The 27,565-nt window shown below is 37.6% G+C and overlaps 1 protein-coding gene across 3 annotated transcripts; it reads left to right on the forward strand.

The window, feature by feature from the left end:
* On the forward strand, positions 1–27,487 carry LOC131512130 (uncharacterized). 3 transcript variants are annotated; one of them, XM_058730427.1, is made up of 8 exons: positions 7–313; positions 8,299–8,440; positions 12,883–12,976; positions 18,086–18,204; positions 20,952–21,094; positions 24,101–24,298; positions 26,108–26,169; positions 27,307–27,487. In XM_058730427.1, the coding sequence occupies exons 1-7, from the start codon at positions 288–290 to the stop codon at positions 26,154–26,156; spliced, it is 771 nt and encodes a 256-aa protein (XP_058586410.1). In that variant the 5' UTR covers positions 7–287; the 3' UTR covers positions 26,157–26,169; positions 27,307–27,487. The 3 variants fall into 3 exon arrangements, with proteins under 3 accessions (XP_058586409.1, XP_058586408.1, XP_058586410.1); XM_058730426.1 differs by lacking the exon at positions 26,108–26,169 and having other exon boundaries at positions 1–313; positions 20,973–21,094; XM_058730425.1 differs by lacking the exon at positions 26,108–26,169 and having other exon boundaries at positions 3–313.
* Positions 27,488–27,565: the final 78 nt, after the last annotated feature.

The raw sequence follows: 27,565 nt of genomic DNA on the forward strand, positions 1-27,565 counted from the left end.
CAAGGTTCAGTTACACCGCAGTGAAGACAACTCCCTGGAAACAATGTTCACTGTTACCCTGCTCCAGCAGCACAAGAATTCCTTTGATGAGCTCTAAGAGATTGGTAACAATACCTCCTAAAAGGCCAGGTTGCTAGGTAACAGCTTGTGTCCTTGGTCACAGTGAATACATGGAAGACCCCCCAAAGAGGCAGCAGGTTCTTGGTGGACAGCTCTCATATCCCCTCCCCGGAACACGATGAGAAAGGTCTTTGGAAAAATAGCTTTATGAAGGCCAGAGGAAATTTATGCACCAGCAAGGCATGTCGGAAAGGTAAGAAAAACGAAATGTTAAAAGTAACTTTAGTCGTTACTTGAGAGAAAACAAACATAGATAGTGTTACTGGATTACATTTCATTTAAAAATATAAAGTCACGCAACCTGTGTTACCGATGATAGTTGCTTTGAGAGAGAAGAAAACCCTACCACCGCCCTCTCTCCCAACACTGATGCAGCTGGCTACAAATGCAATTTATTTGATCGTTGTAACGGAGAGAGGTGGCCTTACTGTTTTAGGAATAGTATGTCTCTAGATACACTGGGGTCTTTGGGAGAGCATGTGCGAATTTCCGTAGAAAGAGGAGAAAATAAGAAGGAAATAGCTATTAGCTGACATCTATTAGTTATTAGTTAATATTAGTTAATATCTATTAACTAATTAAATTTAAATGGAGAAAACAGAACTTTTACCAGCTCAGTAGAGCCAAAGATCAGATTAAGAGGCCAAAACCCAATCCTTGTTACCTGACTCTTCTATTCTAAGATTCTAAATTTTTTTCTCAAGAGAGAGAAAGCACGTGAGCAGGGGTGAGGGGCAGAGGGACAGAGAGAGAGAATCCCAAGCAGGCTCCACACTCAGTGCAGAGCCAATGTGAGGCTTAATCGCACAATTCTGGCATCATGACCTGAGCCAAAAACAAGAGTCAGACGCTCAACCGACTGAGCCACCCAGGCACCCCTCCTCACTTTTAAATTTCATAGCTGTTCCATAAATGTTTTCCAAACTATGCCAATTATTAGAAAATATACAATTACAGAGTTTTCAAGTTTCTTGAGCTTTTTTGTCTTTCTATTGGTATGTAACTTGGCTCTCATCTTTCAAAAAGCGACACTTGCACCGTCAGTTTTCAGGATTATAAACGTGGTTTCATATGAGTGTGTGAAATTTATTGATAGCTTCCGTTTACTGCCTGTAGCTGAGAGAGGAATCTTGTTTAGGTGCAGGGTTTAGAGACTGAAGCAGCTCCCTTACCAAAGCTCTGTTTTTGTTAGCAAGCCGTGTATATCTCAAACAGTGCCTCGGTGTTGTTGATTTTTGTGTTAAAAACTGTCATAATTTGGAGAAATGGGCACATGAAGTAATAGTTTTTAAATGGGTAAGAAGTTCTGTGAGAAATTATACACTTTATGTTTCCCAACTTGCTAACAACCTTTAATACACAATACCAGAGGAGATTTATTTGTGAGCCTGCCATGAAATGGTATTTATGACCAATATTATTATCTTTAAATGAGTAAATATGTACAGAATTATTTTAGAGACAGTGTAAAAAGTGATGAAGTGATGCCCAGCCTACAAGTTAAACTTTAATCTTTAAATTTTGAAGGAAGCAGGAAACAAGGAGGCAAGGAAGCAAGGAAGGAAGGAAGCAAGGGAGGGAGAGAGGGAGGAATGATGATGGGAGGGACAGAGGGAAGAAAAAAAAGAAAAAATGCTTTCTTAGTGCTAGTATTCATTCAATCACATTTCTGCACATCGCAAAACAAGGGGCTTATTCATACTACCTTCCTCTTACACAGTCAGTTTCATTTGGGATTTTACAGTTTTATCCCCGTTCACAAGATCTACTTCAATCGCTTATTAACCTATAGTGTTTATATTCTTCTTCTCTCTTGTAGTGTTGTAGGTGGTTGAATTTTCTGCTACAACGCCATATAGAGTAGTAAAACATTCTTCAAGCATTGAAAACCTTCTAAGTGGAAGTTACATATGTGGTTACAATAAAGTTCTAACAATTTCTAAACATCCTCTCATAGAGGAAACATCGTGGTATTGCAATCTCTCTTCATTGCTTCTGGCGTTGAAATATATCTATGCTTCTATAAATGTCAGGGAACGCACTACTGTTTTTTGAAGTTTACGAGATTTCCCTCTGGAGAAGTTGGATAGATGTTTGTCCTTTTACTTTTGTTGTACCTTAATTTGGGGGCCTATTTGTGCTTATAAGAATGTTCACAGGGCTGAAGAACAGGATGAAATGCATCCTGTAAAAAAATTCAAACTTTAGGGGCGCCTGGATGGCTCAGTAGGTTAAGTGTCCAACTCTTGATTTTGGCTCAGATCATGATCTCATGGTTGTGAGCTCCTGTTTCGGGCTCTGCATTGAGTGTGGGGCCTGCTTAATATTCTCTCCCTCCCTCTCCCTTTACCCCTCCCCCGCTTGAGCTCGTGTGTGCACTCTCAAAAAAAAAAAAAAAGAATAAAAAATGCAAAATTTAAAGAATACAAGTTCACATAAAATTTAAATCTGTCTCATTCAGACAGAACAAGAAAAATGACAACTCTAGTTGTGCTTTTCTCAAGATATATTGTTACGTGGTTTTAGAATCAACAATCTAAGTAATTTAAGATATATCTGTTAAAATCTCAGGTTGTGGGTACTGACATACTTTGGGGATATCTGTAAAACACATAGTTTTTTGGAACAATACTCAAAGGGAAAAAGATATGGCACCCAAAATATGCTACTTTGGCATAACGATTACTTTGAATGAAGTTAGTTAGGAAACAGCCAGTACAAGAAAGTGACTCTGATCCTCCTCTGTCTCCCTGAAAGCAGGAAATAAATCTCCCATGTGAGGGACCCTCCCTGCACCAAGAGGGTAGAAGGCATTGTTATCACCAGAGAGAGGGTATTTAGGGCTGAGAGGACTGTGTAAACAAATATTTACTACCCCAAGCCCAAACTTCTTTGACTTGTCAGTTCTTCAAAAATTTATTATTTCTGCGGCACCTGGCTGGCTCAGTCAGTACAGCACACAACTTTTAATCTCAGGGTTATGAGTTCAAGTCCCATGTTGGGTGTGGGGCCTACAAAAAAAAATAGCTCTTAGTCTGGAAGAAATTTGGTCACGTTTTTGAGTCTCATATCTTCATGGGCTCCCGTGTGTATGAAATTGAATCTTTCTCTCCTGTTAATCTATCTTATGTCAAATTTAACGATTAGACCAGCCAAAGAACCTAGAGTGGAAGAAGGAAAAAGTTTTCCACCCCTACATTTTATGGGTATATTATTATTTACTCAATGAATGGGTTTAGTTTTAGGAACTTCATTTAAAGCCATCAGAAATTTAAAAACCTGTATACCTAATTTGCCATTTTGGACACGAACACACTATAGCATCAGATTTCTTCCTGATTTTATAAGAACTCCATTTAGAGTGTTTCTGTTACCTCATTATCATCTCTACTATACAGAGATGCACAATCACATTCATATTACAAATGAATAAAATACAGGCACAGACAGCGCAGGGAGTCTGGATTAAAAAAAAAAAAAGAAAATAAAAATGAAGAAAGGTCAAGGAAATAAGAAAGGCTAGAATAATATCTCCTTTCATCCAAAATTAATGCTCCAGAGTCCATGGAAATTTTCTTCCAGGCCTTAGTTCAGAAGTGCCTGGTTTTAGCAAGATCCCACAAGATTTGAGAACCTAACAATACTTTTGGGAGAGACGGAGGGAGGTTGAGGATTTGGGAAAAGTGACCTTGGCTAACTGAGAAATAAGACTGAGCTTCCTTCCTTCCCTCCTAAACACAAAGTTCTCATGATGCGGCAGTGAATATAAATGGGATGTTTAGAAATTGAGTCATATAAACACAATTTTGACAACCGTAGGTGTCTAAAAGGAGTCCCCTGGCCTTTTGTATGATGGGTGCCCAACGATACCTCTTTCAACCCAGGAGCTCAGCTTCTCCTCAGAAATTAGGCCATCCGCCATTTCCCCCTTCACTCGCCTTACATAATCACCAACTTGACATTTTAATTAAACAGATAGCACCCACTGCAGCTGACAATTTATGAGGCTTATAAATTCATGACTGAAAAAGGACGTCGCAATCTTCTGACGAAAGGTGCTCATGAGTTGATAAGTTACGTTATTGTTGCTTTCTATCCAGCACTCTCAGCTCACCTGATTCCTTCTTGTTAGCCATTCTACACTTTTTAAAACTAAGAATAGATGGCCAATTCAGATAATGCCACCTATTTTAAAGACACTATAAATCACTGCTGACAAATGCTGTATACTTTTAACCATGGCACCTTCTCCATGGCAGCTTTATATTGGAGCATTAATAAAATTAATTGCTCTTTCATAAGGGTTGAGATTTGTAATTTATGATAACTGTTTGTTCACTGCAGGCAGAAAGATTAAAAATGAGTAAACCAATATACCAGCTAAACTGCATGTGTCTGGTTTTATTTTCTTTTGTGGAGGGGGAATAGGAGAGGGTTTTAAAAACAGCTTGATGTTATCTGGAATGGTGTTCTCATGGGTTCTACTACTCAAGGCGTAACTTTTGTTTTCAGTAAATAGCTGCTCAGATTTACATGTCATATTAACTAGCGCTATTATTTATATGTAGTTAGGCGGAGCGATCGGAATAAGAAAATCAGTATTAATGGTTTTCCTTCATAACAGTTGCACCCTCATGATGATACAGCTTTACAGTTATTTAAAGAATCACAGTGGCTTATGTAAAGCTAATCTGAATCATCGTGGTAAGAACACTTGATCATTTCTTAATGTGCCTTGGGCAAATTACACCACCTCTCTGTGCCTCAGTGTCCTCGTCTATAAACGATAATGTTCACTGTGTTATAATAATACAAACAAAATAATCATGTTGATCACTTTATTTGGTAACTGTGATGCTTACACGAGTAAGCTAATCCATGTAGAGCCCTTGGTACAGTGCCCAGCACATAGCAAGTGCTTAATAAATGTTAACTATAAAACTATTATATTGTAATAGTCGTAGTCGTCATCATAGCAGTGATGTTACAAAACAAACAAAAACCACTATCGGTCAGAGTCTACATTGTCTTCTGAATATTAAACATAGGGAGCTGACCATTAGAGATGCTAAGTGCCTTGGCTAAAGTATCTGTTCCTCAGATTCCTAGGACTTAGAGGTCTTGCAGCTTTGACTTCAGCGATGTACACATTACAGATGGGGTACGTGGGTGGCTCAGTCAGTTAAGCCACTGACTTGGGCTCAGGTCAAGATCGCACAGTTTGTGAGTTCCGGCCCCACGTCCGAATCTACGCCTGTGGAGCCTAACTGCGATTCTCATTCTCTCTCTCTCTCTCTCTCTCTCTCTCTCTCTCCGCCCCTTCTATGCTCTCTCTCAACATAAGTAAGTAAACTGGGGCGCCTGGGTGGCTCAGTCGGTTAAGCATCCGACTTCAACTCAGGTCACGATCTCGCAGTCCGTGAGTTCAAGTCCCACATCGGCTTCTGTGCTGACAGCTCAGAGCCTGGAGCCTGCTTCAGATTCTGTGTCTCCCTCTCTCTCTGCCCCTCCCCCGTTCATGCTCTGTCTTTCTCTGTCTCAAAAATAAATAAACGTTAAAAAAAATTAAAAAAAAAAAAACATAAGTAAACTTAAAAAAGTTGCAGATGAAGTGGAAGTTAGAAACATAACCTAAAAGGTGCCCCATTTCTTTTCTTTTTTAAACCAAAGATTCAGAAGTTATCTTACTGCTGAGATTTCTCCCAAAAAATCAGACCAAAGAAAAATTTTATTTGAAATTGAAGACAGAAGTAACAGAACAAAGAAGATTTTGAGAGTGCCCCTCTGGTTTCTACCACAAGGTTCCAGCACACCACTCTTCAGACACTGCCCCCTGGTGTGGGTCCGGAGAGCAATGAGAATGCGACAGATAGAAACTAGACTTTGGAGCCTCGGAAAAAATTTCACATGAATAACAATCAGACTGGTCATCTATTGGTTAGAATCTTCTCAGATAACCTGAAAGAGACAGAGACAGAGACAGAGAGACAGACAGAGAGAGTTTAGGGATGTTAGCAGCCTATTTATTTGTGTTACCAAGCTTTAATTAACTTCTATTATTAATAAATGTCTAGTAGTAATCAGGATAATGGCATAAAGAGGACTTCTACTTTAAATCCCCAAGTCATCTAATGTAAACTAAGATGATGAGATGATTTTGAGTTATTTTTAAACTGAATCTCACATTGAAATGATTGTACTTAATCTGTAGCATTATACAAGATAAATACAGTAAAAGCCGGTCAAGTGGATCTCTCTTGTCAGATCTTTTAATTATGTGACTTTCTTTTTTTCCCCTGTGACTTCTTTGGAGAGATTGGATAAGTAAACTATGACCACTTCTCATACATTAGATTAAAAACAAGGGAGAAGAAGACCTCCGGATTTTTTATTCACACTGTGTAACCATCAATGAAGTTTAGAGTAACACGACAACAATCACTGATGAAAGATTCAGCCACGTTCATTATCCTAGTTTCCTAACTTCATTTTGGCAGAAAATAGCTAGAATATTTTATTAAAAACAAATGAACCAAAAAAGTCAGCTAAACTTTCATCCTGTTCATCCCAGTATGTTATTCCCTTTTCTCCCAGTGTTTTCCCCAATTGGTGACCAAAACTCCAGTTATCAATCACAGGATTTACCTGCCTCAGGAATGACAAATTTCACACAATTTGCTGTTTTTCTTCTAGTGTTTGTTAATTTGTTTCAATGGCAAGGCACACTTTGCGAATTACAAGAAACAATATCCAAACTATTAATGAATTGCTCAAGTGGGAAAGATATGAGAGACATACATTTTCTGACTTTTTCACATAATTAAGATAAAATTCTTGATTTGTTATTTAGGTGCAGATGGAGGAATAATTTTCTCTTTGATAATAGGGTATGGTTTTTTAAAATGTTTATTTATTTTTGGGAGAGAGAGAGACAGAGAGACAGAGGGAGAGAACATGAGCAGGGGGGGAACAGAGAGGGAGACACAGAACCCGAAGCAGGCTCCAGGCTCTGAACTGTCAGCACAGAGCCAACACAGGGCTCGAATTCGTCAACTGCGAGATCATGACCTGAGCCAAAGTCAGACGCCCAACCGACCCAGCCACCCAGGCACCCCCAGTTGTTTTGTTTTTAATGACACAGCAATGCTATTTGTGGAATATGATGTACTGGCTATGCTCTTCTAGTGTACCAGCTCAGCTAATACATGGAAAATAAAAGACATATTAAATTGTACTTTATGAAGGCAACCTCATATACAAGAGATGTGTAGTTTCTTGTAAGCAAAATTGCTACCGAGGCATAATTGTGCCATAAAATATAGAGGGTTGTCTTAAGATTCTTGGAGCCTGAAAAATGATCTATCAAGAGTAAAAAGAGGTCAGAAAGAAAGAGAGATATGTATAGTTTTACTTAACATGAAAAAGCATATTTAGATATTATTTTAAAATTGGCTTAAAATAATGTACAGCGCCAATTACAGAAAGAGAAACTTGCAACTATTCCTGAAGAGATAGGGAAAAGTGTAAGAAAAACAATGAATAATGAACCAGAGAATTGCTCTAGGAGAGCAGAAAGGGTGTTTTATATCTCAGGGGTATAAAAATGGGGATACAGAGAGCACTGGGCTGTTGTTAAGCAAAATGGTCGAGTAATATTTCAAAGTGAGTAAAACTGATTAAAGAACCTGAATTTTTTATTTGTTTGCCACCAATTTGTAGAAGTATAAGAGGTTTGGGGAAATTCCAGGGAAAATGTAAGCCAGATTAATGGGGAAACCAAGAGAAAGTTTAAGGATGCCTGCTTGTACCAGTCTGCCCCGGTAGCTCCATTAGGAATGATGTCTTACTATGAGGGCTGACCTCCTCATTCAGATCTTGAAAGGATGTATGTGCTTTTCTCTGTACCATTAGATTTACTGTTCTAAGACATACAGTCTAGGCAGACCCTCTTATCTTTGGGGAGAATTTGCCTCATGTGACTATTAGCCATAAGAAATGTGCTTAGGACTATGTCAAAGTCCCTCTGAGATCTAGATAAATTTCTAGGGTATCATTTATCCTCTCAGTGGAAAGGTTGGTGCTTATAATTTGTTGCTATGGCTGCTATATACAAAGAAATGTACATTTAAAGATTTTAAAAGAGATACACAAACACTTTAAGCATTGTCTTTGGCTCAGCTCCTCAGGTCGAAACACAAGCAGTCAGATATGTGCATCTGATTCATCGTATTGCTCCAATCTGAGTGAGTCATACACTCGGTCAGCTCTGTCAAGGAACAGAAGGTTTCATCCACATTCAGATTCTGGAATATCATCCCTGGTAAATACTTTTCGTTTGCTCTTTACCTAATGCGAAGTTCATAAAATGTACTTTATCTTGCATTGAACTTTTAAAATTTAAATCCAAGTTAGTTAACATATAGTGTAATAATGGTTTCAGGAGTAGAATTTAGTGATTCATCACTTACATATAATACCCAGTGCTCATTCAACAAGTGCCCTCCTTAATGTCCATTACCCATTTAGCCCATCCCCCCACCCCACACCGCTCCAGCGGTGTTCTCTGTTCTCTGTATTCAAGAGTCTCTTATGGTTTGTCTCCCTGTTCTTATATTATTTTTACTTCCCTTCCCTTATGTTCATCTGTTTGTATCTTAAATTCACATATGCGTGAAGTCATGTGATACTTGTCTTTCTCTGATTGACTTATTTCACTTAGCATAATACACCCAAGCTCCATCCACGTTGTTGCAAATGGCAAGATTTCATTCTTTTTGCTTTCCAAATAATATTCCAGTGTGTGTGTGTGTGTGTGTGTGTGTGTGTGTGTGTGTGTATACCACTTCTTTATCCATTCATCAGTTGATGAACATGTGGGCTCTTTCCATATTCTGGCTATTATCAATAGTGCTGCTATAAACATCAGAGTGCGTGTGCCCCTTTGAATCAGCACTCCTATATCCTTTGGATAAATACCTAGTAGTGCAATTTCTGGGTCATAGGGTAGTTATACTTTTTAATTTTTTGAGGAACCTCCATACTGTTTTCCAAAAGTGGCTGCACAAGTTTGCATTCCCACCAGCAGTTCAAAAGTATTCCTTTCTCCGCATCCGCGCCAACATGTCATTGCCTGAGTTGTTAATTTTAGCCATTCTGACAGATGTGAGGTGGTATCTCACCGTGGTTTTGATTTGTATTTCCTTGATGAGTGATGTTAAGCATCTTTTCATATGTCCATTAATTAGCCTTCTGGATGTCTTCTTTGGAAAAGTATTCATGTCTTCTGCCCATTTCTTCACTGGATTGTTTGTTTTTGGGGTGTTGAGTTTGATAAATTCCTTATAGATTTTGAATACTAATCGTTTATCTGATATGTCATTTGCAAATATCTTCTCCCATTCTGTACATTGCCTTTTAGTTTTGCTGATTGTTTCCCTCACCGTGCAGAAACTTTTTATCTTGATGAGGTCCTAATAGTTCATTTTTGCTTTTGTTTCCCTTTCCTTGGAGACATGTCGAGGAAGAAGTTGCTGTGGCTGAGGTGAAAGCCCTTGTTGCCTGTTTTCTCCTCTAGGATTTTGATGGCTTCCTGTCTTGCATTTACGGCTTTTATCCACTTTGAGTTTATTTTTGTGTCTGGTGTAAGAAAGTGGTCCAAGTTCATGCTTCTGCATGTTGCTCTCCAGTTTTCCCAACACCATATGCTGAGGAGACTGTCTTTTTTCCATTGGATATTTTTTCCTGTTTTGTCAAAGATTAGTTGGCCTCTTTTAAACATTTTAAAATAAGTGTACAAAGTTCTTAAATCTACCCTTGTAATTGGGAAGGAATGAAATGTTGACACCCTCACTCCTGACTCAGAGGGGAAATGGAAAGAAGCTGCAGTGGGAAGGAAGGCAAACTGGAGATGAATAGAAAAGGCAGTGACCACAAAAACAGAAATGGCATCCCTTCCTTTCCCCTGCTGAGTTCAAATTCTGTCTCTGGCCTAAGATTTATCTCCTTTCTTTCTGGAATGTCCTTTGTCCTCAAGATGAAATGGTTTCCTGCCAAACTCACCACTTCCAAGACTTTCCCCTCTGACATCTCAGTGGAACCGTATGTGCTTTTCCCTCCTTTCCTTCATTTATAATTGTTTCATCTAGCCCCCTGGATCAAGATGGGTTACTCCAAATATCTGCCTCTCCAATGATAGGAAACGAGTTTTTCAAGCACAAATGCCATATTTTATTTAACTTTATATCCCCAGTGCCTGACACACAGCAGGGTACAGTATATATTTTTGAATAAATGAGTGAAATGAAATGAAGCAAACCAACTTTGGAAATATCTATTGAACCAATGGATTAATCACTTCTTCCATCAGAATTAAGAAAGGAACAACAAAAAGGTAAGACACAAGTATTCACAATTCCTTTAGGAAGAAGCAGTGGTCACACAACTGCAGCATATTGACAACCTCACATAAACATAAACAGAGAAATGTAATAGCTCATTTTCCTATAATATCAGAAATCCCAAAATCAACCACAGAACTCCTTTAAAAAGGCAAACAGTATTTTGTACAAAATTAGATGTCGGTTGAAAAATGGAAACTTTCTTCTCAAATACAGCTTTAGCTTAGATTCTTCTTTTTCCAGTAAGATCATCAGGAAATAGCACAAAAAGGCAATGGGGTATGGCAACTCCAGGGAATTTAACTTCTAATATATTTTTATTCTATGATAGAAGCAAGAAAAAACAATCCAAAAGCACATTGGAAATTGGGAACGAAGCTTCCATAAACATGTGAACTCAACAGCCAAGAATAGTCCAGGGATCACATTCCTCAATAATCTAAAATGTATGTTTCTTGGTTTTTTAAATAATATTTCCAAAGAATGAGTGAATTCCATAAAATCATATTAGCAAATCCTCAGATTATCTCAAAGAATTGCTCAAGCATTCATTAGCTTTTTAGCTTTTTGCTATCAATAAGGTAGAGAGATTTTGTTACTCTATTTTTATTTATTTTTTTTTAAAGTTTATTTATTTTTGAGACAGAGAGAGACAGAGGATGAACGGGGGAGGGTCAGAGAGAGAGAGGGAGACACAGAATCTGAAACAGGCTCCAGGCTCTGAGCTGTCAGCATAGAGCCCGACGCGGGGCTCGAACTCACGGACCATGAGATCATGACCTGAGCCGAAGTTGGCCGCTTAACCGACTGAGCCACCCAGGCGCCCCTTGTTACTCTATTTTTAAATGAAGATATGGAGGTATTTACTAGAACAGCCATGGTCATTAGTGAGTAAGCAATGAAGATAAAAAAAATCAAAGCTAAATGATTATTAAAAAGCCACCTCTTATCAATTTCTTCTGAGTCGGCATGTTCCAAATTCTGCTTCACAAGATGCACAAGCCCTCTGTGCTGCTTCAAAAATAAAAGTTTTTATGATTTAAAAAGTCCAGGGGAACACTTTGTGAGTAGAGACTCACAGTGTATATTAGCAAATAATAGCTCTGCGGAGTCCTGTAGCAAAGGGAAATGCTTCACTTAGTTCAGTCCAGAGCCTCATAAGCTTATTCAGTGGTGGAAATGTTTGTTTGTTTGTTTGTTTTTTTATGTTAGTATTAGTCACACAAATTTACAGCTCAAGCAAAACATAAGCTCTGTGCAATGCTTCTCTGTGAGATGAAAGTAGTTGTTCCAAATACTCTAATGACATTTCTTTATATCAAATATTCTGGGTTTGTTTGTTTATGTATACAACACTGGCTAACAGAAGAATGAATGTATGGTGTCTGTATTTAACAGAACACTCTTTTCCGTGTAATATGCCTTTTCATTTGTGTTAACCTTGAGACTATCATATACCATATAAGATATGGGGAATTTTGATTGACTACAGCCTCCATAATGGTAAACAATAAAAAATTGCCCCAAATATGATGTGGGCACAAAGTCTGGTTGGTAATACACTGTCCAGAACAAGGAAGATGACCAGACCTACAATATTTCTTTCAATACTGGCTACACATTTTAAGAACAATGTCAATAAATTAGAACTCTTTCCAAGGAGAATCATATAATGATTTGTCAGCCATGCCATGATCTGTGAGTAATAACGGTATGACTTAGAAAGAAGATGACAATCGTTATCTTAAAATCGTACTACTTAAAATAGTAGCCACATGTGACTTCTATGGAGCCTCAAAAGGCAGAACTTTGACAACTGAAGCAAGTTAGAGAGGCTTGGGGTCACGTATAATAAAGAGCCGCCGATAATTAGAACTGTTATAAAACAGAAAAGGGAATGAGATCTCTCAATCTAAATAAATCAGGTAGTTTCGTTTTATATTTTTACCAAGCATTTTAAATTTGGTACAATAAACCAATATTTGACTATTCCTTTATATCCTATCAAATTTTATAAGTGTACTAGTGTGACTGCAAAGAATTGTTAGCTGTAGCCCCTAATATACATTCAATAAATATTAAAGAATGATTTATCAGAGGTGCTGTAAAGCGGATTCATGAATGGGTATATGTATGTATTACTACTGTCATTTATCACCAGATGTAAATCAGTTGCAGGTGTTGGAGATGCTAATCTGTATAAGAATACATAATTTAAAATGAACTAAAATGACTTCTATAAGGACACCGTCAGGTATTTGCAGTTCAATGTGGCTGAATGTTTGGCGATGATCTGTGTTACTTTTACACATAAAAGTACATGAATCGCGTATGACCAGATGCTATTTCTCCTCTTATTTTAAAGCTTCCATCAGACTCCTTTAAGTTCCTCACTTGGCACAAGGTAGAACAACATGACATTCAAGGAAGTCAGCTGCGTTGCCCAAGAATAAGAGAAGGTAAAGAACAAATGTATGTGTTCTTTGTGTACGTGCTCTGAGTTGATTGTATCTGTGGATTAGAAACATTACTTGGGGAAACAAATATATTACTTGCAGGTAGAAAAATTTTCTTTATCAAGACCACAGAATTATTAATATAGTTAGTGAAGCCACTTTAAAGCACGGTCACATACCTGGTTATGTAAATAATGAATGTTCAGTATTAAATACTAGAAAAATAGAAAGATGAAAATGAGCTTGTAATTCAGTGATACACAAATAACCACTGTGATTTATTTTGTTTCTGTTTAGCCTTTTTTTTGAAAAATATATTCACATACTTCTTCACGGAGTTGTACAAAAAAATTGTATCTTGAGTTTTTTTGCTTATCTCGTTATTGGGAGCATTTCTTCCGTGTTATTAAATATTACCCAAAACATGTTTTTTTAAAGGTCATTTATCTTTCCATCATATGGATATTACTAAATATATTTAACCAGTGATCTTTGTTGGAATTTTATTATTTACAATATTTAATGATCATGAATGACATTGTCACTTTGATGAATCACTTTAACCTGATTTACTTATATCATTGGTTTTTAAAACATCAATTGGGAATCTAAATAAACCAGGGAGTTTTATTTTATATTTTCACTAAGCATGTTAAATTTGGTAGAATAAACTAATGTTATTCTATTCCTTCTCATTCTGTCAGACTTTACAAGTGCACTACTGTGACAGTATGAAGAATTGTTATCTCTAGCCCCTAATATACACAATGTTTAATTTTTATAGCTTTCTTTTTTTTTTTAATTTTTTAAATGTTTATTTACTTCTGAGAGAGAGAGAGAGAGAGAGAGACAGAGTGCAAGCGGGGGAGGGGCAGAGAGAGAGGGAGACACAGAATCCGAAGCAGGCTCCAGGCTCCAAGCTGTCAGCACAGAGCCCAAAGCCGGGCTCGAACTCATGAATAGTGAGATCATGACCTGAGCTGAAGTCTGACACTTAACCGACTGCACCACCCAGGAGCCCCAAATTGTTATAGCTTTCAATGGATTCTACAGTATGTAAGAATAAGCACCATCCATTTCTCATGTCTCTTTTGCATATACCATAAGCTGATGAAATAATATTAGACATAATTTTGGCTGCAGTGGGTATTTAGTCATTACAAAACATCAAATATCTTGGCTATCTTCCATCTGTATTTACAGATTTGCAGTTATTTGTATACTGTACCATTGTAATACTGATTTAGAAGAAGTTGCTTTAAATATATTCGCCTGCTTGTTTCCCTCTCCCAGTAGCATCACTTTACCACACAATGCCTTTCTTCTTTCACTCAAATTCAGTTGACAAAGATGGACTAAAATAGCATCATTTTCTGAAACTTTGGGTAAAATATGTTCTTACGTTTTAACTCTGTCAGCTTTGTTTGCAGCTAAGCACTGACTCCTAGTTTTAAAATATTAGTAGACAGTACTACTAGAGGTAAACTCAAGTTGCTCTGTGGGGACTGAGAGAGAATACTTTTCAAAGAGCAAGAAATTATGGGGAATTAGGAAGGTGGGAGGCCAAAGGAAGTAGAGGCCGTATGTGTCACATGAATAAGGAGTCCATCAGTAAAAGGAAGAGAGGTCTTACTAGGGTTCAAAGTGAGCAGCTTCAGCTGGTTCTTAGACTTCAGTGTGTGGACAGATTACCTGGAGGCCTGTGGAAAAAGCACTTTTCCAGGCCCAACTCTCAACGAATCTGATGTGGTTAGCAGGAAGTGGGGCCCAGGAATCTGCATTTGTAAAATTATCAGGAAATTCTGTTGCAGATGATCGGAGGGCCATACTGTAAAAATACTAGTTTTGGAAGTCTGGAGGGAAGAAATTTGAATAGACAGTGGAAAGACTGATACAGTAAGGGTGCTGGCATGTGTGTGTGTGTGTGTGTGTGTGTTTGTGCTGGTAGTGGTGGTGGTTGATGATTGTGCCACAGTGAGGCAAAAATAAATTGTACTCCGAGCATGGATGGAGAGTTGAGGTTTAGAGAGAACTGAACTGAAGACACTGAGGGATGACAGGGGAATCAGATGTAGGAGTAAACTGACAATGAGTATGTGTAAAGAGAGCACGGTGGCCTCTCTCCTTCCCCGGTTTAAGTGCCAGGTCATGTGCTAAGGTCATCAGTCAACAAAACTAATCCCACATAAGGACCACAGTGGCCATTCATGCAGAGGAATCATCGCTCTGCAGAGATAAGGCACATTTTCCTTCCATAGACCATTAACAACACCCAATCTCTTGCAAGTGACTAGTTGTAAAAGGAATGGAGCATGATCTAGGGGATTGAAAACATGGGAAAATCTCATCACCTCAAACCGTGAAGGAAATAGATGTCCCTTGTTCACTGTCCTTAATTTAGTTTAAGTTTTGTGCGTGTATATGTGAGATAGACAAGTGCTTTTCAAAACCATTCTAGTAACAATTACCCTTCTTCTAGATTAGATCCTGAAACACCCATCCAAACTACTTCAGTTCATCTCAGTTGCCCCAATTGTACATCCGGGAAGAGTTCTTAAGAAAAGAAAGGTTATCTTGCGTGTGATAAACAGCAATTTCCCAAAGCTTTGATGGCCAGATCAAGACTGACTTGACTCCTCCCAATTAAATGAAGCAAAAGAGCCAACTGTTGGCAGAATTCTTTCAACTGTGGATGCCTTCTATTTGAAAATCCCTCAGCAAGTCAATTCAGTCACTGCTGCTAAGTTACAAATCCAGTGAGGGGACAAAGTACCAGCTCAGAGATGGCAGGTAAAAGTCGACATTCCAAGGATGTCAGATATTCCAGACTGTAGTTCTCAACTGCTAAGATATATCTTCAATTACCAACCAAGTCCGAGTTTAAAAAAGAAAGAATCCAATTTAATATAATTCCTCACAGTGGAAGTGACCTTTGGCTTCCAACTTCAAAGAGATCTTTGAAAGCTGTTTAAAAAAAATAATAATTGAAAGAACAGAAGATCAATAGAACTCAAACAAACAATATAGGGCAGAGTTTAATAAGTCTGGGGATATCTCTTGCACAAAGCAAGCTTCCAAATTTCGGGTGGGTGTATTAAAGATAATAGAGCCCAAGGTCTGCCCAATTAGGTGATTATCCAGCTTTTTCCAGTTCTGTGACTTTTAATTCCAATCAGCTTAATCAATGAGGAAGAACACTTAACACAAGGATATTTTATTTGTAAATTGGTTGGGATACTTCAGGGTTATGTGATTTCCTGGGTGGAAACTGTACAGTTCATTATGAGAGAAATACCAGAAAGGTCAGGTTGCACCTAATCTTCCACCTGCACCTGATGAAAGAAGAGATGTTTGTGTCAAAATAATGAAATATTGGACTCTTTTATTGCCTTCCATAAATCCTTCACAAATGGACTCATTATCTCCCAGCAAAGCCTGGACAAAACTGCCACAAAAGCAAAGTTTGTTCCTGATGCCTTTAGTCACCTCTTTCTTTAGTATATCTCTTTCTTTTCACCTGTGAAATAAGAATCGTGCATTCCAGAAAAATGGCGTGGGGGAAATGTACACAAATGATTCCAGGGAGGATTCATAGAAACATATTGTGGAGTGGGAGGGATTTGAAATCACTGAGCTTAGGATTGCTGTCAGGGGCCCAGTTAGCATCATAATAGACTGTAGTTTTCCTGGGCAACACAATAGAGTTATACTTGCTAATAAAGAAATACATTCTAATGGAATTGGAAATCGGTATTTTTATAAAGCAGTATGAACTTCAAACAAACATAACTTCTCATCATATTCAACTCACGTTAGGCCCTTGATTCTAGTCTTTCCTGTATTTTTGCTGACATGGAAAACTGAAGCTCAGAAAATTAAAATTAGTCATCTGGAGATACACAATCACCTAGCACCCAACCTCAGACTGGAAACAGGATATCCTTTCATTAACCATGGAAATTTTGTGCAAACCTGATTTGGAGGACAACAGGGTTGTGAAATAGTGGGAATGAGTGTGGAAATGGAGATTGAGATAAGATTGTCAAAAACTTTGGGGCGCTTAAGTGACTCAGTCGGTTGTCTGATTTCAGCTCAGGTCATGATCTCCCAGTTTGTGGGTTTGAGCCCTGCATCGAGCTTTGTGCTGACAGCTCAGAATCTAGAGCTTGCTTCAGATTCTGTGTCTCCCTCTCTCTCTGCCCCTCCCCCACGCATGCTTTGTCTCTCTCTGTCTCTCAAAAATAAACATTAAAAATTTTTAACTAAAAAAAAAAAGATTGCGGAAAACCTTGCTTGACAAACCAGGATTTTCCATCTCTAATTGGTAGGCAGTAAGAAAATTCTGAAATGTTTTCAACATGGAAGTGTGGCAAAAAGCTGTGTTTCTAGAAGGCTAGAAAAGTCTATCATTTATATTGAAGGAGTGAAGATTTCAAACAAGGAGATCCACAAGAAAGTAGTTCTTGTTCAGGGAGGAGATATGAGGATCTAGACATTGAAAAGGAAGGGGACAGATTCTCCAGCAGAAAGGTTATAGAACCAAGTGGCTAACTGAGTAGAGAAACAAAAGAGAGGGAAAGTCACGAATGACTTCATATCCCCAAAGAGAAAATTATGTGAGACTAAAGTTACTCTACTGGTGATTTTCTTATGTGCACAAGAAATAATTTATGTAAGGTTAAAAGTTAGCTCATTTTTTTTTTTACTGCTCACACTATTTGGGCATATTACAGGCCAACTCATGTTTTCCTCAATTCTGATATCTCATGGGAGTTTAAAAAAACTGGCCAAATGTCAACTGAAGGGTGCCTGGATGGCTCAGTGGGTTAAGCATCCGATTCTTGGTTTCAGCTCAGGCTATGAACTTACAGTTCATGAGTTCGAGCCCTGCATCAGGCTCTGCACTAACAGTGAGGAGCCTGCTTGGGATTCTCTCTCTCTCTCTTTCTCTCTCTCTGCCCCTCTCTCTTGCTCTCTCTCTCTCTCAAAAAAAAAAAAAAAAACCCACAAAAAACAAAAACAAACAAAAAAATCCCACAAATATCAAGTGAAGATGTCAGTCCTGCTGCCCTAAACCTATTTCCAAGATCTCACCTTGTGATTTTTGCCCAGGACCCTCCACAGAAGAGTTGCTCTTCAGACAGGAGGAGTGTGTCTTACCCGCTCGGAAAAGAGTCCTTGAAAAAAACAAATGGGAAACATGGCTACAAGAAAACTGGGAGGACTGCACGGTGAGAGCTTAAAAGACAGAAAAGGGTCTCTTTTCCACATTGATTCTGTTATGACCGCCCCCCCCCCCCCCCCATTTTAAGGGCAATTGCTAGCATAAATATCAAAACTTTCAGCATTTCCTCGGAGTTTTCTCTAAAACTAGTGGTGTATGGGCTTCTCTATCTCTTTGTTCACCTCTTCTTCATCATGACATGTTACTTATTTTCTACCCTGTGTCTTATCCTAATATTGCTCGATTTTGGAGAAGTTTAAAATACCCCAGAATGAAATTGTTCCGTTTGACAATAATGAATATCAAAGGGTTGGACAACATTCCGTATCAGTGAGTTTATGATGCCATCTAGAATCCCTTGAACAATGCATTACGCCAAAAATTTTCATCAGCTGGAGCAGCCAGCTTGGTCTGAACACAACTATCCTGGAACAAATAAAACTTTTGCAGTGAAAAACAGGAGCTGTGATTTCTTGGTGCTGAAAATGACCCAACTGATGAAGCCAATATCATTGACAACAGTGCCTGTAATCAGTCAGCCTGGGCACTACAAAGCTATGGGGTTGTGATCCTTCAAGCCTCTAATTCTGGCCTGATCAAGTCATCTTGGGCAGTAAACACATAAATGGGAAGGCTGTGTTGGTAGCAATGAAAGGGCAAATCAATGTCTCAACATTATTTTTGTTGAGCGGGATGCCAATATTTTTGTTTCTTAGAGTGACCAAATTGTACGTGAAGAATTTAGGAAGCCTTCCAGAAATAAGACTGAGTTTAAAACCTGCTCAGTGGGGCCTCTTGATGGCCTCTTTTGTTTCACAGATTGGCCATTTATGTTTTAGAATTATGGAATTAGGAGGTGGGAAGGAGCTTTGGAGAGGGTCTGGTCTAAACCCTTTCCTTTCAAAAAGGAGAGGGAGGTTCAGAAAGAGAATTGATTTGCCAGAAGTTACATATCTTGGTAGTGGCAGATATAAAAATAGAATATTGTTTCCCTACACAGTGCTTTCTTTTCTTTTTAAAAGTAAAGTTTTCATATATAATGGATGGATACATTCTACTCTTAAAAATTGACACCATAGGCCTATTTATTAAAAAATTTAACTAATACACCTGAAACTTTGACCTCCACTCCCAGAACTATCTTTAGAGGTAATCATTTCAGTGTATATATCCATTTATTCTTTATAGCTGCCATTTAAACCATGGATATACTGCAAAGGCCAATGGAGGCTTCATCATAAATTATCATAGAAAATTTAATTGGCCTTGAGATAACTGTAGTCTAGGAGAATGGCTAAAGAAACTCTATTATAATATCTATTATAATATATCTATAATATAATGCAATTATATTATATAAATACTGTTGTTGTAAGATAGAGATTTTTAGTCAGTCATATTTGTTGAGCACCTGTGAGGAAAGACTCTACAGATAGTTGGCAAGAATCTTGGCTTCAAGGTCACATTCTAACGGAAGGGTGAGAATAGAGACAGAAACAAACTAAAAGTTTTTACAAATGTGCAGACTCTATGTCTAACTAACATAGAAAACTTAATTGAGACATAGTGGTCCAAAAAATGCCTCTCTGAGGTGGTGGCATTCAATATAAAATGATAGATATAATCTTTTATCATTTCTTAAGTTTTATGTTGGAATTAAGATGTTTTATACTTTTGGAAAATGGAACTTAAAGTGTCAAAGTTTATAATGTTTAATGCCTAAAAATATCAAGACTTTAATGATCTTTTTAAAGATAGAGATACCTATATTTCTTTAAAATATTAAATCATTCTGCTTCGTTTTTTAAAAAAGGGATGGCCAGGGGCGCCTGGGTGGCGCAGTCGGTTAAGCGTCCGACTTCAGCCAGGTCACGATCTGGCGGTCCGTGAGTTCGAGCCCCGCGTCAGGCTCTGGGCTGATGGCTCGGAGCCTGGAGCCTGTTTCCGATTCTGTGTCTCCCTCTCTCTCTGCCCCTCCCCCGTTCATGCTCTGTCTCTCTCTGTCCCAAAAATAAATAATAAAAAAATTAAAAAAAAAAAAGGGATGGCCATTTTATTCAATAATTTTATTGACAGAACTTGATGGTAAAATTGCGGAAACAAAAAAGTTAAGTTGACTTTTAGGAATAGAGTTTACAAGAGCAATGCTCTTGTAAAACCACCAAAAGTGGTTTTAATTTTCTTTAAATTGAAGTTGACTGCTGTTAAAAGCAAACATAAAGTATCTACTATCTGTGAAATATGCTAAGTCATCGTTAGGTATGTATTCCTAACTACTTTAAAAGAAAATCATAGCTTTCATCTTTTGAATGATGGTAGTTTACTTTGAAACCTTTTTAAATGTGATTTCTGAGTATTTCCAAGGAGGCTAAATGGTAACTCATCATTCAAATCAGTAATTCCAAGATAGAATGTCATCCTTTCCTCCCTTAACCCCTAGAGAATTTCAGACTCAGTTTCAGGATCCTGCCTTCCCCACCTCCAACCTTGTAAGTCATTCTAATCAGGATTAGGTCAGGATCTTTACCTCCCCCATCTGAGAATGAATCTGCAAGGTAATTGTGAGTGTTTGGATGTGTGAGTGTTTTAGAGGACACACACAAAAGAGGTGAAAACTATTGGTTTAAATAACATATTTAACACGTATTTAAATAACATAGTTAAATAACATATTTAAACACATTTTTAATGAAGAACTATTTTTAAAAGTTGACAAAGAACTTGCCTTTTCTTTTTATTTATTTTTCCCTTCAGAATTTGAACCTTTCATTTCAGGATTTGGGGGACCCTTATCAAGTTGCAAATTTTAACAGGATTCTTAGAAGACTAATTCGAGTCGAAACCCTCTGGTTAGTGGATAATTCACTGGTGGACTTAAGTGCCATAAGATTGCCAAGGTACTTGCTTTTTAGCATGTCTAGTTACTAAGTTAGAGTCAAATCTTTGCTATGTGGGCATATGTGACTATTGTCTGCACATACCGTGGCCATATGGTCAGGTCTTAAAGGTGATGGTGCTAAATGATGCCTGGACAAGGCAAAAAGGGCAAAAAGGGAAATTTATATGTCAAAATGTCACACTTTAGAGGGCAAAATCTATTCTTTTCTAAATTAGTATTATCAGCAATTTTTAGGGGAGGAATTTGCAATCGTAGAATCATACTGGCAGAAAAGTTTGCCATAATCCTTCTATTGTACACTGGAAATGCAATTATATTATATAAATACTGTTGTTGTAAGATAGAGATTTTTAGTCAGTCATATTTGTTGAGCACCTGTGAGGAAAGACTCTACAGATAGTTGGCAAGAATCTTGGCTTCAAGGTCACATTCTAATGGAAGGGTGAGAATAGAGACAGAAACAAACTAAAAGTTTTTACAAATGTGCAGACTCTTTGGTCTTCCAAGGATCCCAAACTCCTGATGTTAAAAGATAATCTGCCTTTTTGCTCAGGATTGTAGAGAGCCTCTGTCAGCTTCACCAGGCACAAAAATAGGTGCTGTGAGCTTTGATAGCAATCCAAGGAACAGACAGAGGTCTTCAGGAGAGAAGTAGAAGATGAAGGAAATCAGGCAGCCACAAGAGGGAAGGGTAAATCCTAGAGCAGGTTAAGATACATCCCTCAGCATAGATTGAGACAGGGCAACAAAAAGACCATCACAGCCACAAAGGAGAGGGAAACAGTTGGAGACGGAAGAAGGGTCAGAATATGCAATGTGCCTGGGTTATCTTCAATCATGTTTAACACCCCTTGGAAACTTTAGGCAGATTTGCCTAGCATTTGATTTTACCTATGTTGTTTTTAACAAATTGTAAAATATCTAAGTAAAAATTCTCAAAAGAAACTTAATATCACTACTATAAATAAAAACTCAATGGCAGTTGATATTGATTCATTCAGGTTTTGAGGTTTTGAGGGGTTTTTTTGTTGTTGTTGTTTTTGTTTTTGCCAGACTCTCTTCTAGGGATATAATAGTGATACATTAGCTATATTTTTTTAAATACACATACAACGAAAAAACTTTTTAATAATCACATGGCATGCTCTAGAAATACTGAACTAAAAGATGCTTGGAGTATCTGAACTTTACTTGATCCGGATCAATAAACTTCCAAATCTTTGCTATCTTAACGTAAAAAAAGAGAAAGAGAAACCACAGTCACTAAAGAAAAGACTTCACCTAACTTTAGTGTTCTCTAGATGTATTCTTTTGGCTTTTCTTTCATTAGAAATAGGATATATAATATAAAATTATGTAATTGCAATTCAAATTTTACAACTGCCAAATCAACATGTCAAAAAAAGGAGAAAAAAGTTGATGCGTGTATATTCATAGCCTCCTTCCTTCTGCCCCAGGGAAAACACCACACTGGGTTTGCTGCTCTGCTTGCCTAACATCCTGCTAACTGGGGATCTGTGACGGGGTGAATCTGAGAGCCTGGGAGGGATGGATGGATGTTGAAAATGAGATACCAGTCGTTCATTTCTGCTTTTATTACCTTTGCCTCTGGTGACATGTCTAGTAAGAAGTTGCTGCAGCCGAGGTCAAAGAGGTTGCTGCCTGTTTTCTCCTCCAGGATTTTGATGGTTTCCTGACTCATGTTTAGGTGTTTCATCCATTTTGAATTTGTTTTTGTGTGTGGTGAAGGGCATTAAGGAGGGCACTTGTTGGGATGAGCCCTGGGTGTTATATGTAAGTGACGAATCAATGGGTTCTACTCCTGACACCACTTCTACACTGTATGTTAACTAATTTGAATTTCAATAAATAACTTTTTAAAAAATAAAATAAAATGAGAGAATGACTGGCAGCTAAGAAAAGAAAAGACTTCATGGACAGAGAGGGGGGCAGAGAGACAGGAACTGCTTGGGCTGGGTTTTCGATTACAAATTGTCATAGTACTGAAGTGCTTCTAAAGATTCTGTGTAACCTGGAAAAGAGTAAAAACCCCAAATTATCAAATGTGTGATTAGGACGGTGTGAAATATCCATATGGCGGTAGAGTGGAAGGAAGAAAGGAAATGAATAGATGTGGAAAAAAATTACAATGAGATCGGGGTGGGGGGCGGTTCAAACTGAATTTTTCTAATACCGTTGTGTAGAAGCACTCTGTTTAGCACCATCTTTAACATTACCAATAATTATCTACTAAGTGTCCTTATGGAGTACAGGGCCCATAAGTAAGTTCCCTGTGCTTTTCTCATGGTATTAAATTCCAACGTGTACATAAAGGAATTTTTCCTCAAGGCGAGGTGTCAGTGACAGATTTGGAATCATTTCCTCTATTTGCATGGTCTTACACAATTAAGGCAAAAATACTGAGAAACATCATATGTCAGGAAAATATATTCACCTTAAATGCCTAACACACATTTCTTCTCCTAAGGATAACTTTTATTCTTTTTTTTATATAAAAGACTTTTTTTTTCGGACTTACAATGCTATTTTTTTCCAATATAGCATTTAAGTTTTCATTTTCATACAGCATTCAATATAGCATCCTGTCAGCTAAGAAAAAAAACAACTATAATCTCAGTACTTGGAGGCAATACTCTTCACAAGTTATTATGTGTCTGTTGTGTACTACTATATCACTGAGATTATATGCAGCCATTCACTCTTTCATTTGGCACATATCATGAATCCCCCATGGACCAAATGTTATGCCAAGTACTAAGTGTATACATTGGAAAAGAAAACAGATTCCTGCCCTCAGCAAACTTACAGTCTCATATATTCTGCTTATTTTCTCTGAATATTTTAGTATAAATCTTTCTCTTCTTTTACAAACCAAACTTGTAGAAAATGTCATTTTCACTCCTTTGAGGGGTTATGGTCGAGATCTGGTAGTTAACCATTCTTTTTGGGAGACAAATGACAAGTGTTATATTTTTTTATCCAGATGCAGAGTTTTAAATATGAACAAAAACCATCTCACATCTTTTAAACAATTGCCAAAGATACCCCAGATACAGCATTTATCTTTGGCTGAAAACCATATTGAGTCTCTGACTGGGCTCTCCAGTTTACAGTGCACTCCACTAGAATCCCTCATGCTCAAGAGGAACCCTTGTGAGTTTCACCAAAATTACCGGAAACGGTAAGACCCCTAACACCTTTGTCATCTATGTTCTTTATTGAATGTTACACTTTAACAGTTGTTCCCCTCTAGCTTAAATTCCCTTGGCAAATATTTATCATATCTACTAAGAGTTGAATGTTTCATGCTTCTGAGCTCAACTAAAGAACTTTAAGCTGACCTTTAAAAAAAAATCTTTAATACACTCTTCTCTGAGTTAATTTATGATTGCTTTAAAAGTTTAGGCTTCTCTTGTAATGTGACTTTACATATACAAAGATGCTTCATTTTAGATTTTCAAATCCTATGCATTTTCTATCTAATGTTTAAAAGATATTATGTCTTTAAAAAAAATTCTACATGTAGAATCCTATTGAGGTCCATGTGATAATTTTATAAATTGTTTATTCTCCGGTTTTATTTTCACTCCTTTGGACCACAAGGGCACCATTAAGTGAATACAAAGAAATAATTGATTCAATCTACCCTAGTGGTTGAAAGTCCTTGAAAACCTGTGAAGAATAAACCATTTAATTTCTTTGTCACTACTGGGACATTCCTAATGATAATGATGCAGTCTACACCTTGGAGCGTGCAGGAAATTCTATGCCCACTGATTTCTCCCTAGCTAATTCCCAGCACCACTTGCGGGAACTTAAAATAATAAGCGACTGAGTTCTAGAAACTGTATTTGCCCCCCAAATGACAAGTCAACTCATGTCTTAGTTTGGATCTATCATACGAAGCATTAGATCATCTCTAGGTGCCATACCTGGTCTATGACTACTTCCTTCATCTACATTCAACTTCAATAAAAGACATAGTTCTCACTACCTTCCTTCCTAAAGCTGCCATTTTCCCATGACAACAACAGTAGTCCAGAGGCCTACCTAATATTAGACTCCTCAACCCCTGATGTACAACAAAAGATTGTCAAAATAAAAATTGTAATCTCTGTTGTTCCTACATAAATCTCATTATTGCCGTTGTCTCCCCCATGACTGTTAACCGAAGGCAAAATGCATGTTCTGTGATAATAAATTCTCAAATTGCTTTTACGTAAGTGAAAACTAGCAGAACATTTGCTTTACAACTGAACTAACATTTAACCATAATAACATTTTGAAGTTTAAAATTATATTTGCAACAGTCAGAGGAGGGTTAGCTGGGCATTTCAACACCATTCCAAAAAAGGCACATTTCTAGTCATAAAGAAAATTAGCATTACCTTTTAGTTTTGTTAATTTATATGTGGGGTTTTACCTTGATCCCATTTCAGTGATTTGCCTCCCTTCAAAGGATGCCTTACAACAATAGAATTAAGATTCACTGTCTGAAATCTGATATGCCCTGAGGCCTCACTATGAATCTGTCTTCACTATGATGTGGTATAGAGTTATGTGAGAATGAGGGATATAATGAGGCTCTTCTATTTTCTAACATTAACTCCATTGGACTGAGTCCAAGGTGGATATAGACTGGCGTTCAAGCTATAAAATGTCAGGTTGTATTGACTTGGGTAGTACAGGGTTACTTTAAACAGAAAGATACAGACATTTTAAAGCATGAGTAAAGGACTTAAGTATCCACTTCTGCTAAGAAACTAAACTGAAGTCCCAAGTTCATCCAAATTTGGGCTATAACCTGGTCCTGAATTCACACTTTTAGGATCGTAACAGCATTCATTTTGTTTCTGGGTATCTCTACATCAAGATTTGGACCAGACTTTCAGTGACCCTTTACAACAGGATCAGAATGATTTAAGTGTAAGATTTTCTTGATCATTGTCACCTAGATTGTGACTATCTTTCCCTTCCCCCTTTGTTTCAGATCCTTCAAAAAGAAGAGAGCACAGTTCAAAAGAGAAAAAACTTACTGATAAAGCTCATAGTGTAAGTCCCAGTAGGTAGAAGGTAGCCCCATTTCCTGGGACACCCATAGGCAAACTCTTCTACCGTTCTTCAGAAGAAAATGTGATCTTAGTTCACCATAGTTTGACTTTTTGAAAGGAAGTAGTGGTTAGGGTTTCCTGTCAGCTAAGTCTAAACATTAGGGCCAGAAGACTTAGATTTTTATCTTTGCTTTGTCACCTACAGGCTTTATGATCTTGGATAAGTGATTTAAAATGGGGGATAAAAACCAACCTAACAGAACTGGTGTGAGGAATAAATATGATAATGTGCAGGAAGCATTTAGTGCTAAGCAAATCATGAAGCCAATGACAGCATTCCAAGGAGGTCAACACCACCCTTAGCTGACATGGCATGTCGGGGTCTTTCATCCTGGGCAAATCCCAGGGCCACAGAATTCCCAGATCTAGAAAAGCTGTCCACTTGAAAGGAAACACTACTTTCTCATACTGCTAGGTATTTGACTACTGTGTAACGAGGCTGACGTGCAGGCCCCCTCCTGAACCTGGAAGGGGTATGTGACACCTTCCTGAACCTGGAAGGTATAAATTTAAAATGTGAGCTTCAAAAATGCTGTCATGAGAAAATCATGCGGCACAAGGTTATTCTCGACCCCCTCGTCTTCTTATAACTCACAGTGAGAATTCTTCCTTAATTAGCAGTAAACAATATGTGCTTTCTTTACTTTTTCCATTTTTAAAAACTTTTAACTTCATGATGTGTACATGTCTCATTATCTCATTCTTTCTCTCATGGTTAGTTGGCTAAATTCTCTCATTTTTTTTTCTTTATAGGGTTTTGTAGAAACTGGACTGAAATTCTCTTATAAAAACAGACTGTAGGCAGTCCTACTTCTCTGATCTATATTTATAATAGGCAGAACCATACAGTAGCTCCTGAGAGGGCAAGCTACAGCAGGGTGATCAGTTCAATGCACATAAATAGTATTTTATTAGAACCCTATTGCATAGATTAAAAACAAAACAAAATAAAATGATAGCCACTCAACTTTCTTGTAACAATAGGCAAAGTGCACTTATTTATAAAGACAGTAAGTAAAATACAATGCTTTTGTTCAATACGGTTACTTTTTCTTTTTTTTTTTCACTTCTGCTTTAGAGTGTTCTCCTGTTTGCCAAACTTAAAAACGCTGGATGGAATCCTGAAGCTACCAGAAGATTCTTCACCACCAGAAACCAATATTTTTTCACAACTCTGTGTTATATCCTAATGCAATCTGTATGGAAAGAAATCACCATTGTCTCTAAAAGCTAATAAATATAGGAGATGCATAACTAAATATTGTTGTTTACTATGTATATAATATATTTATATATTGTTTTCTTTTAAACGAGTGACCTCCAGGTTTTTTTAATTC

The sequence above is a fragment of the Neofelis nebulosa genome, chromosome 5 (assembly GCF_028018385.1).
Source record: "Neofelis nebulosa isolate mNeoNeb1 chromosome 5, mNeoNeb1.pri, whole genome shotgun sequence".
NCBI lineage: Eukaryota > Metazoa > Chordata > Mammalia > Carnivora > Felidae > Neofelis > Neofelis nebulosa.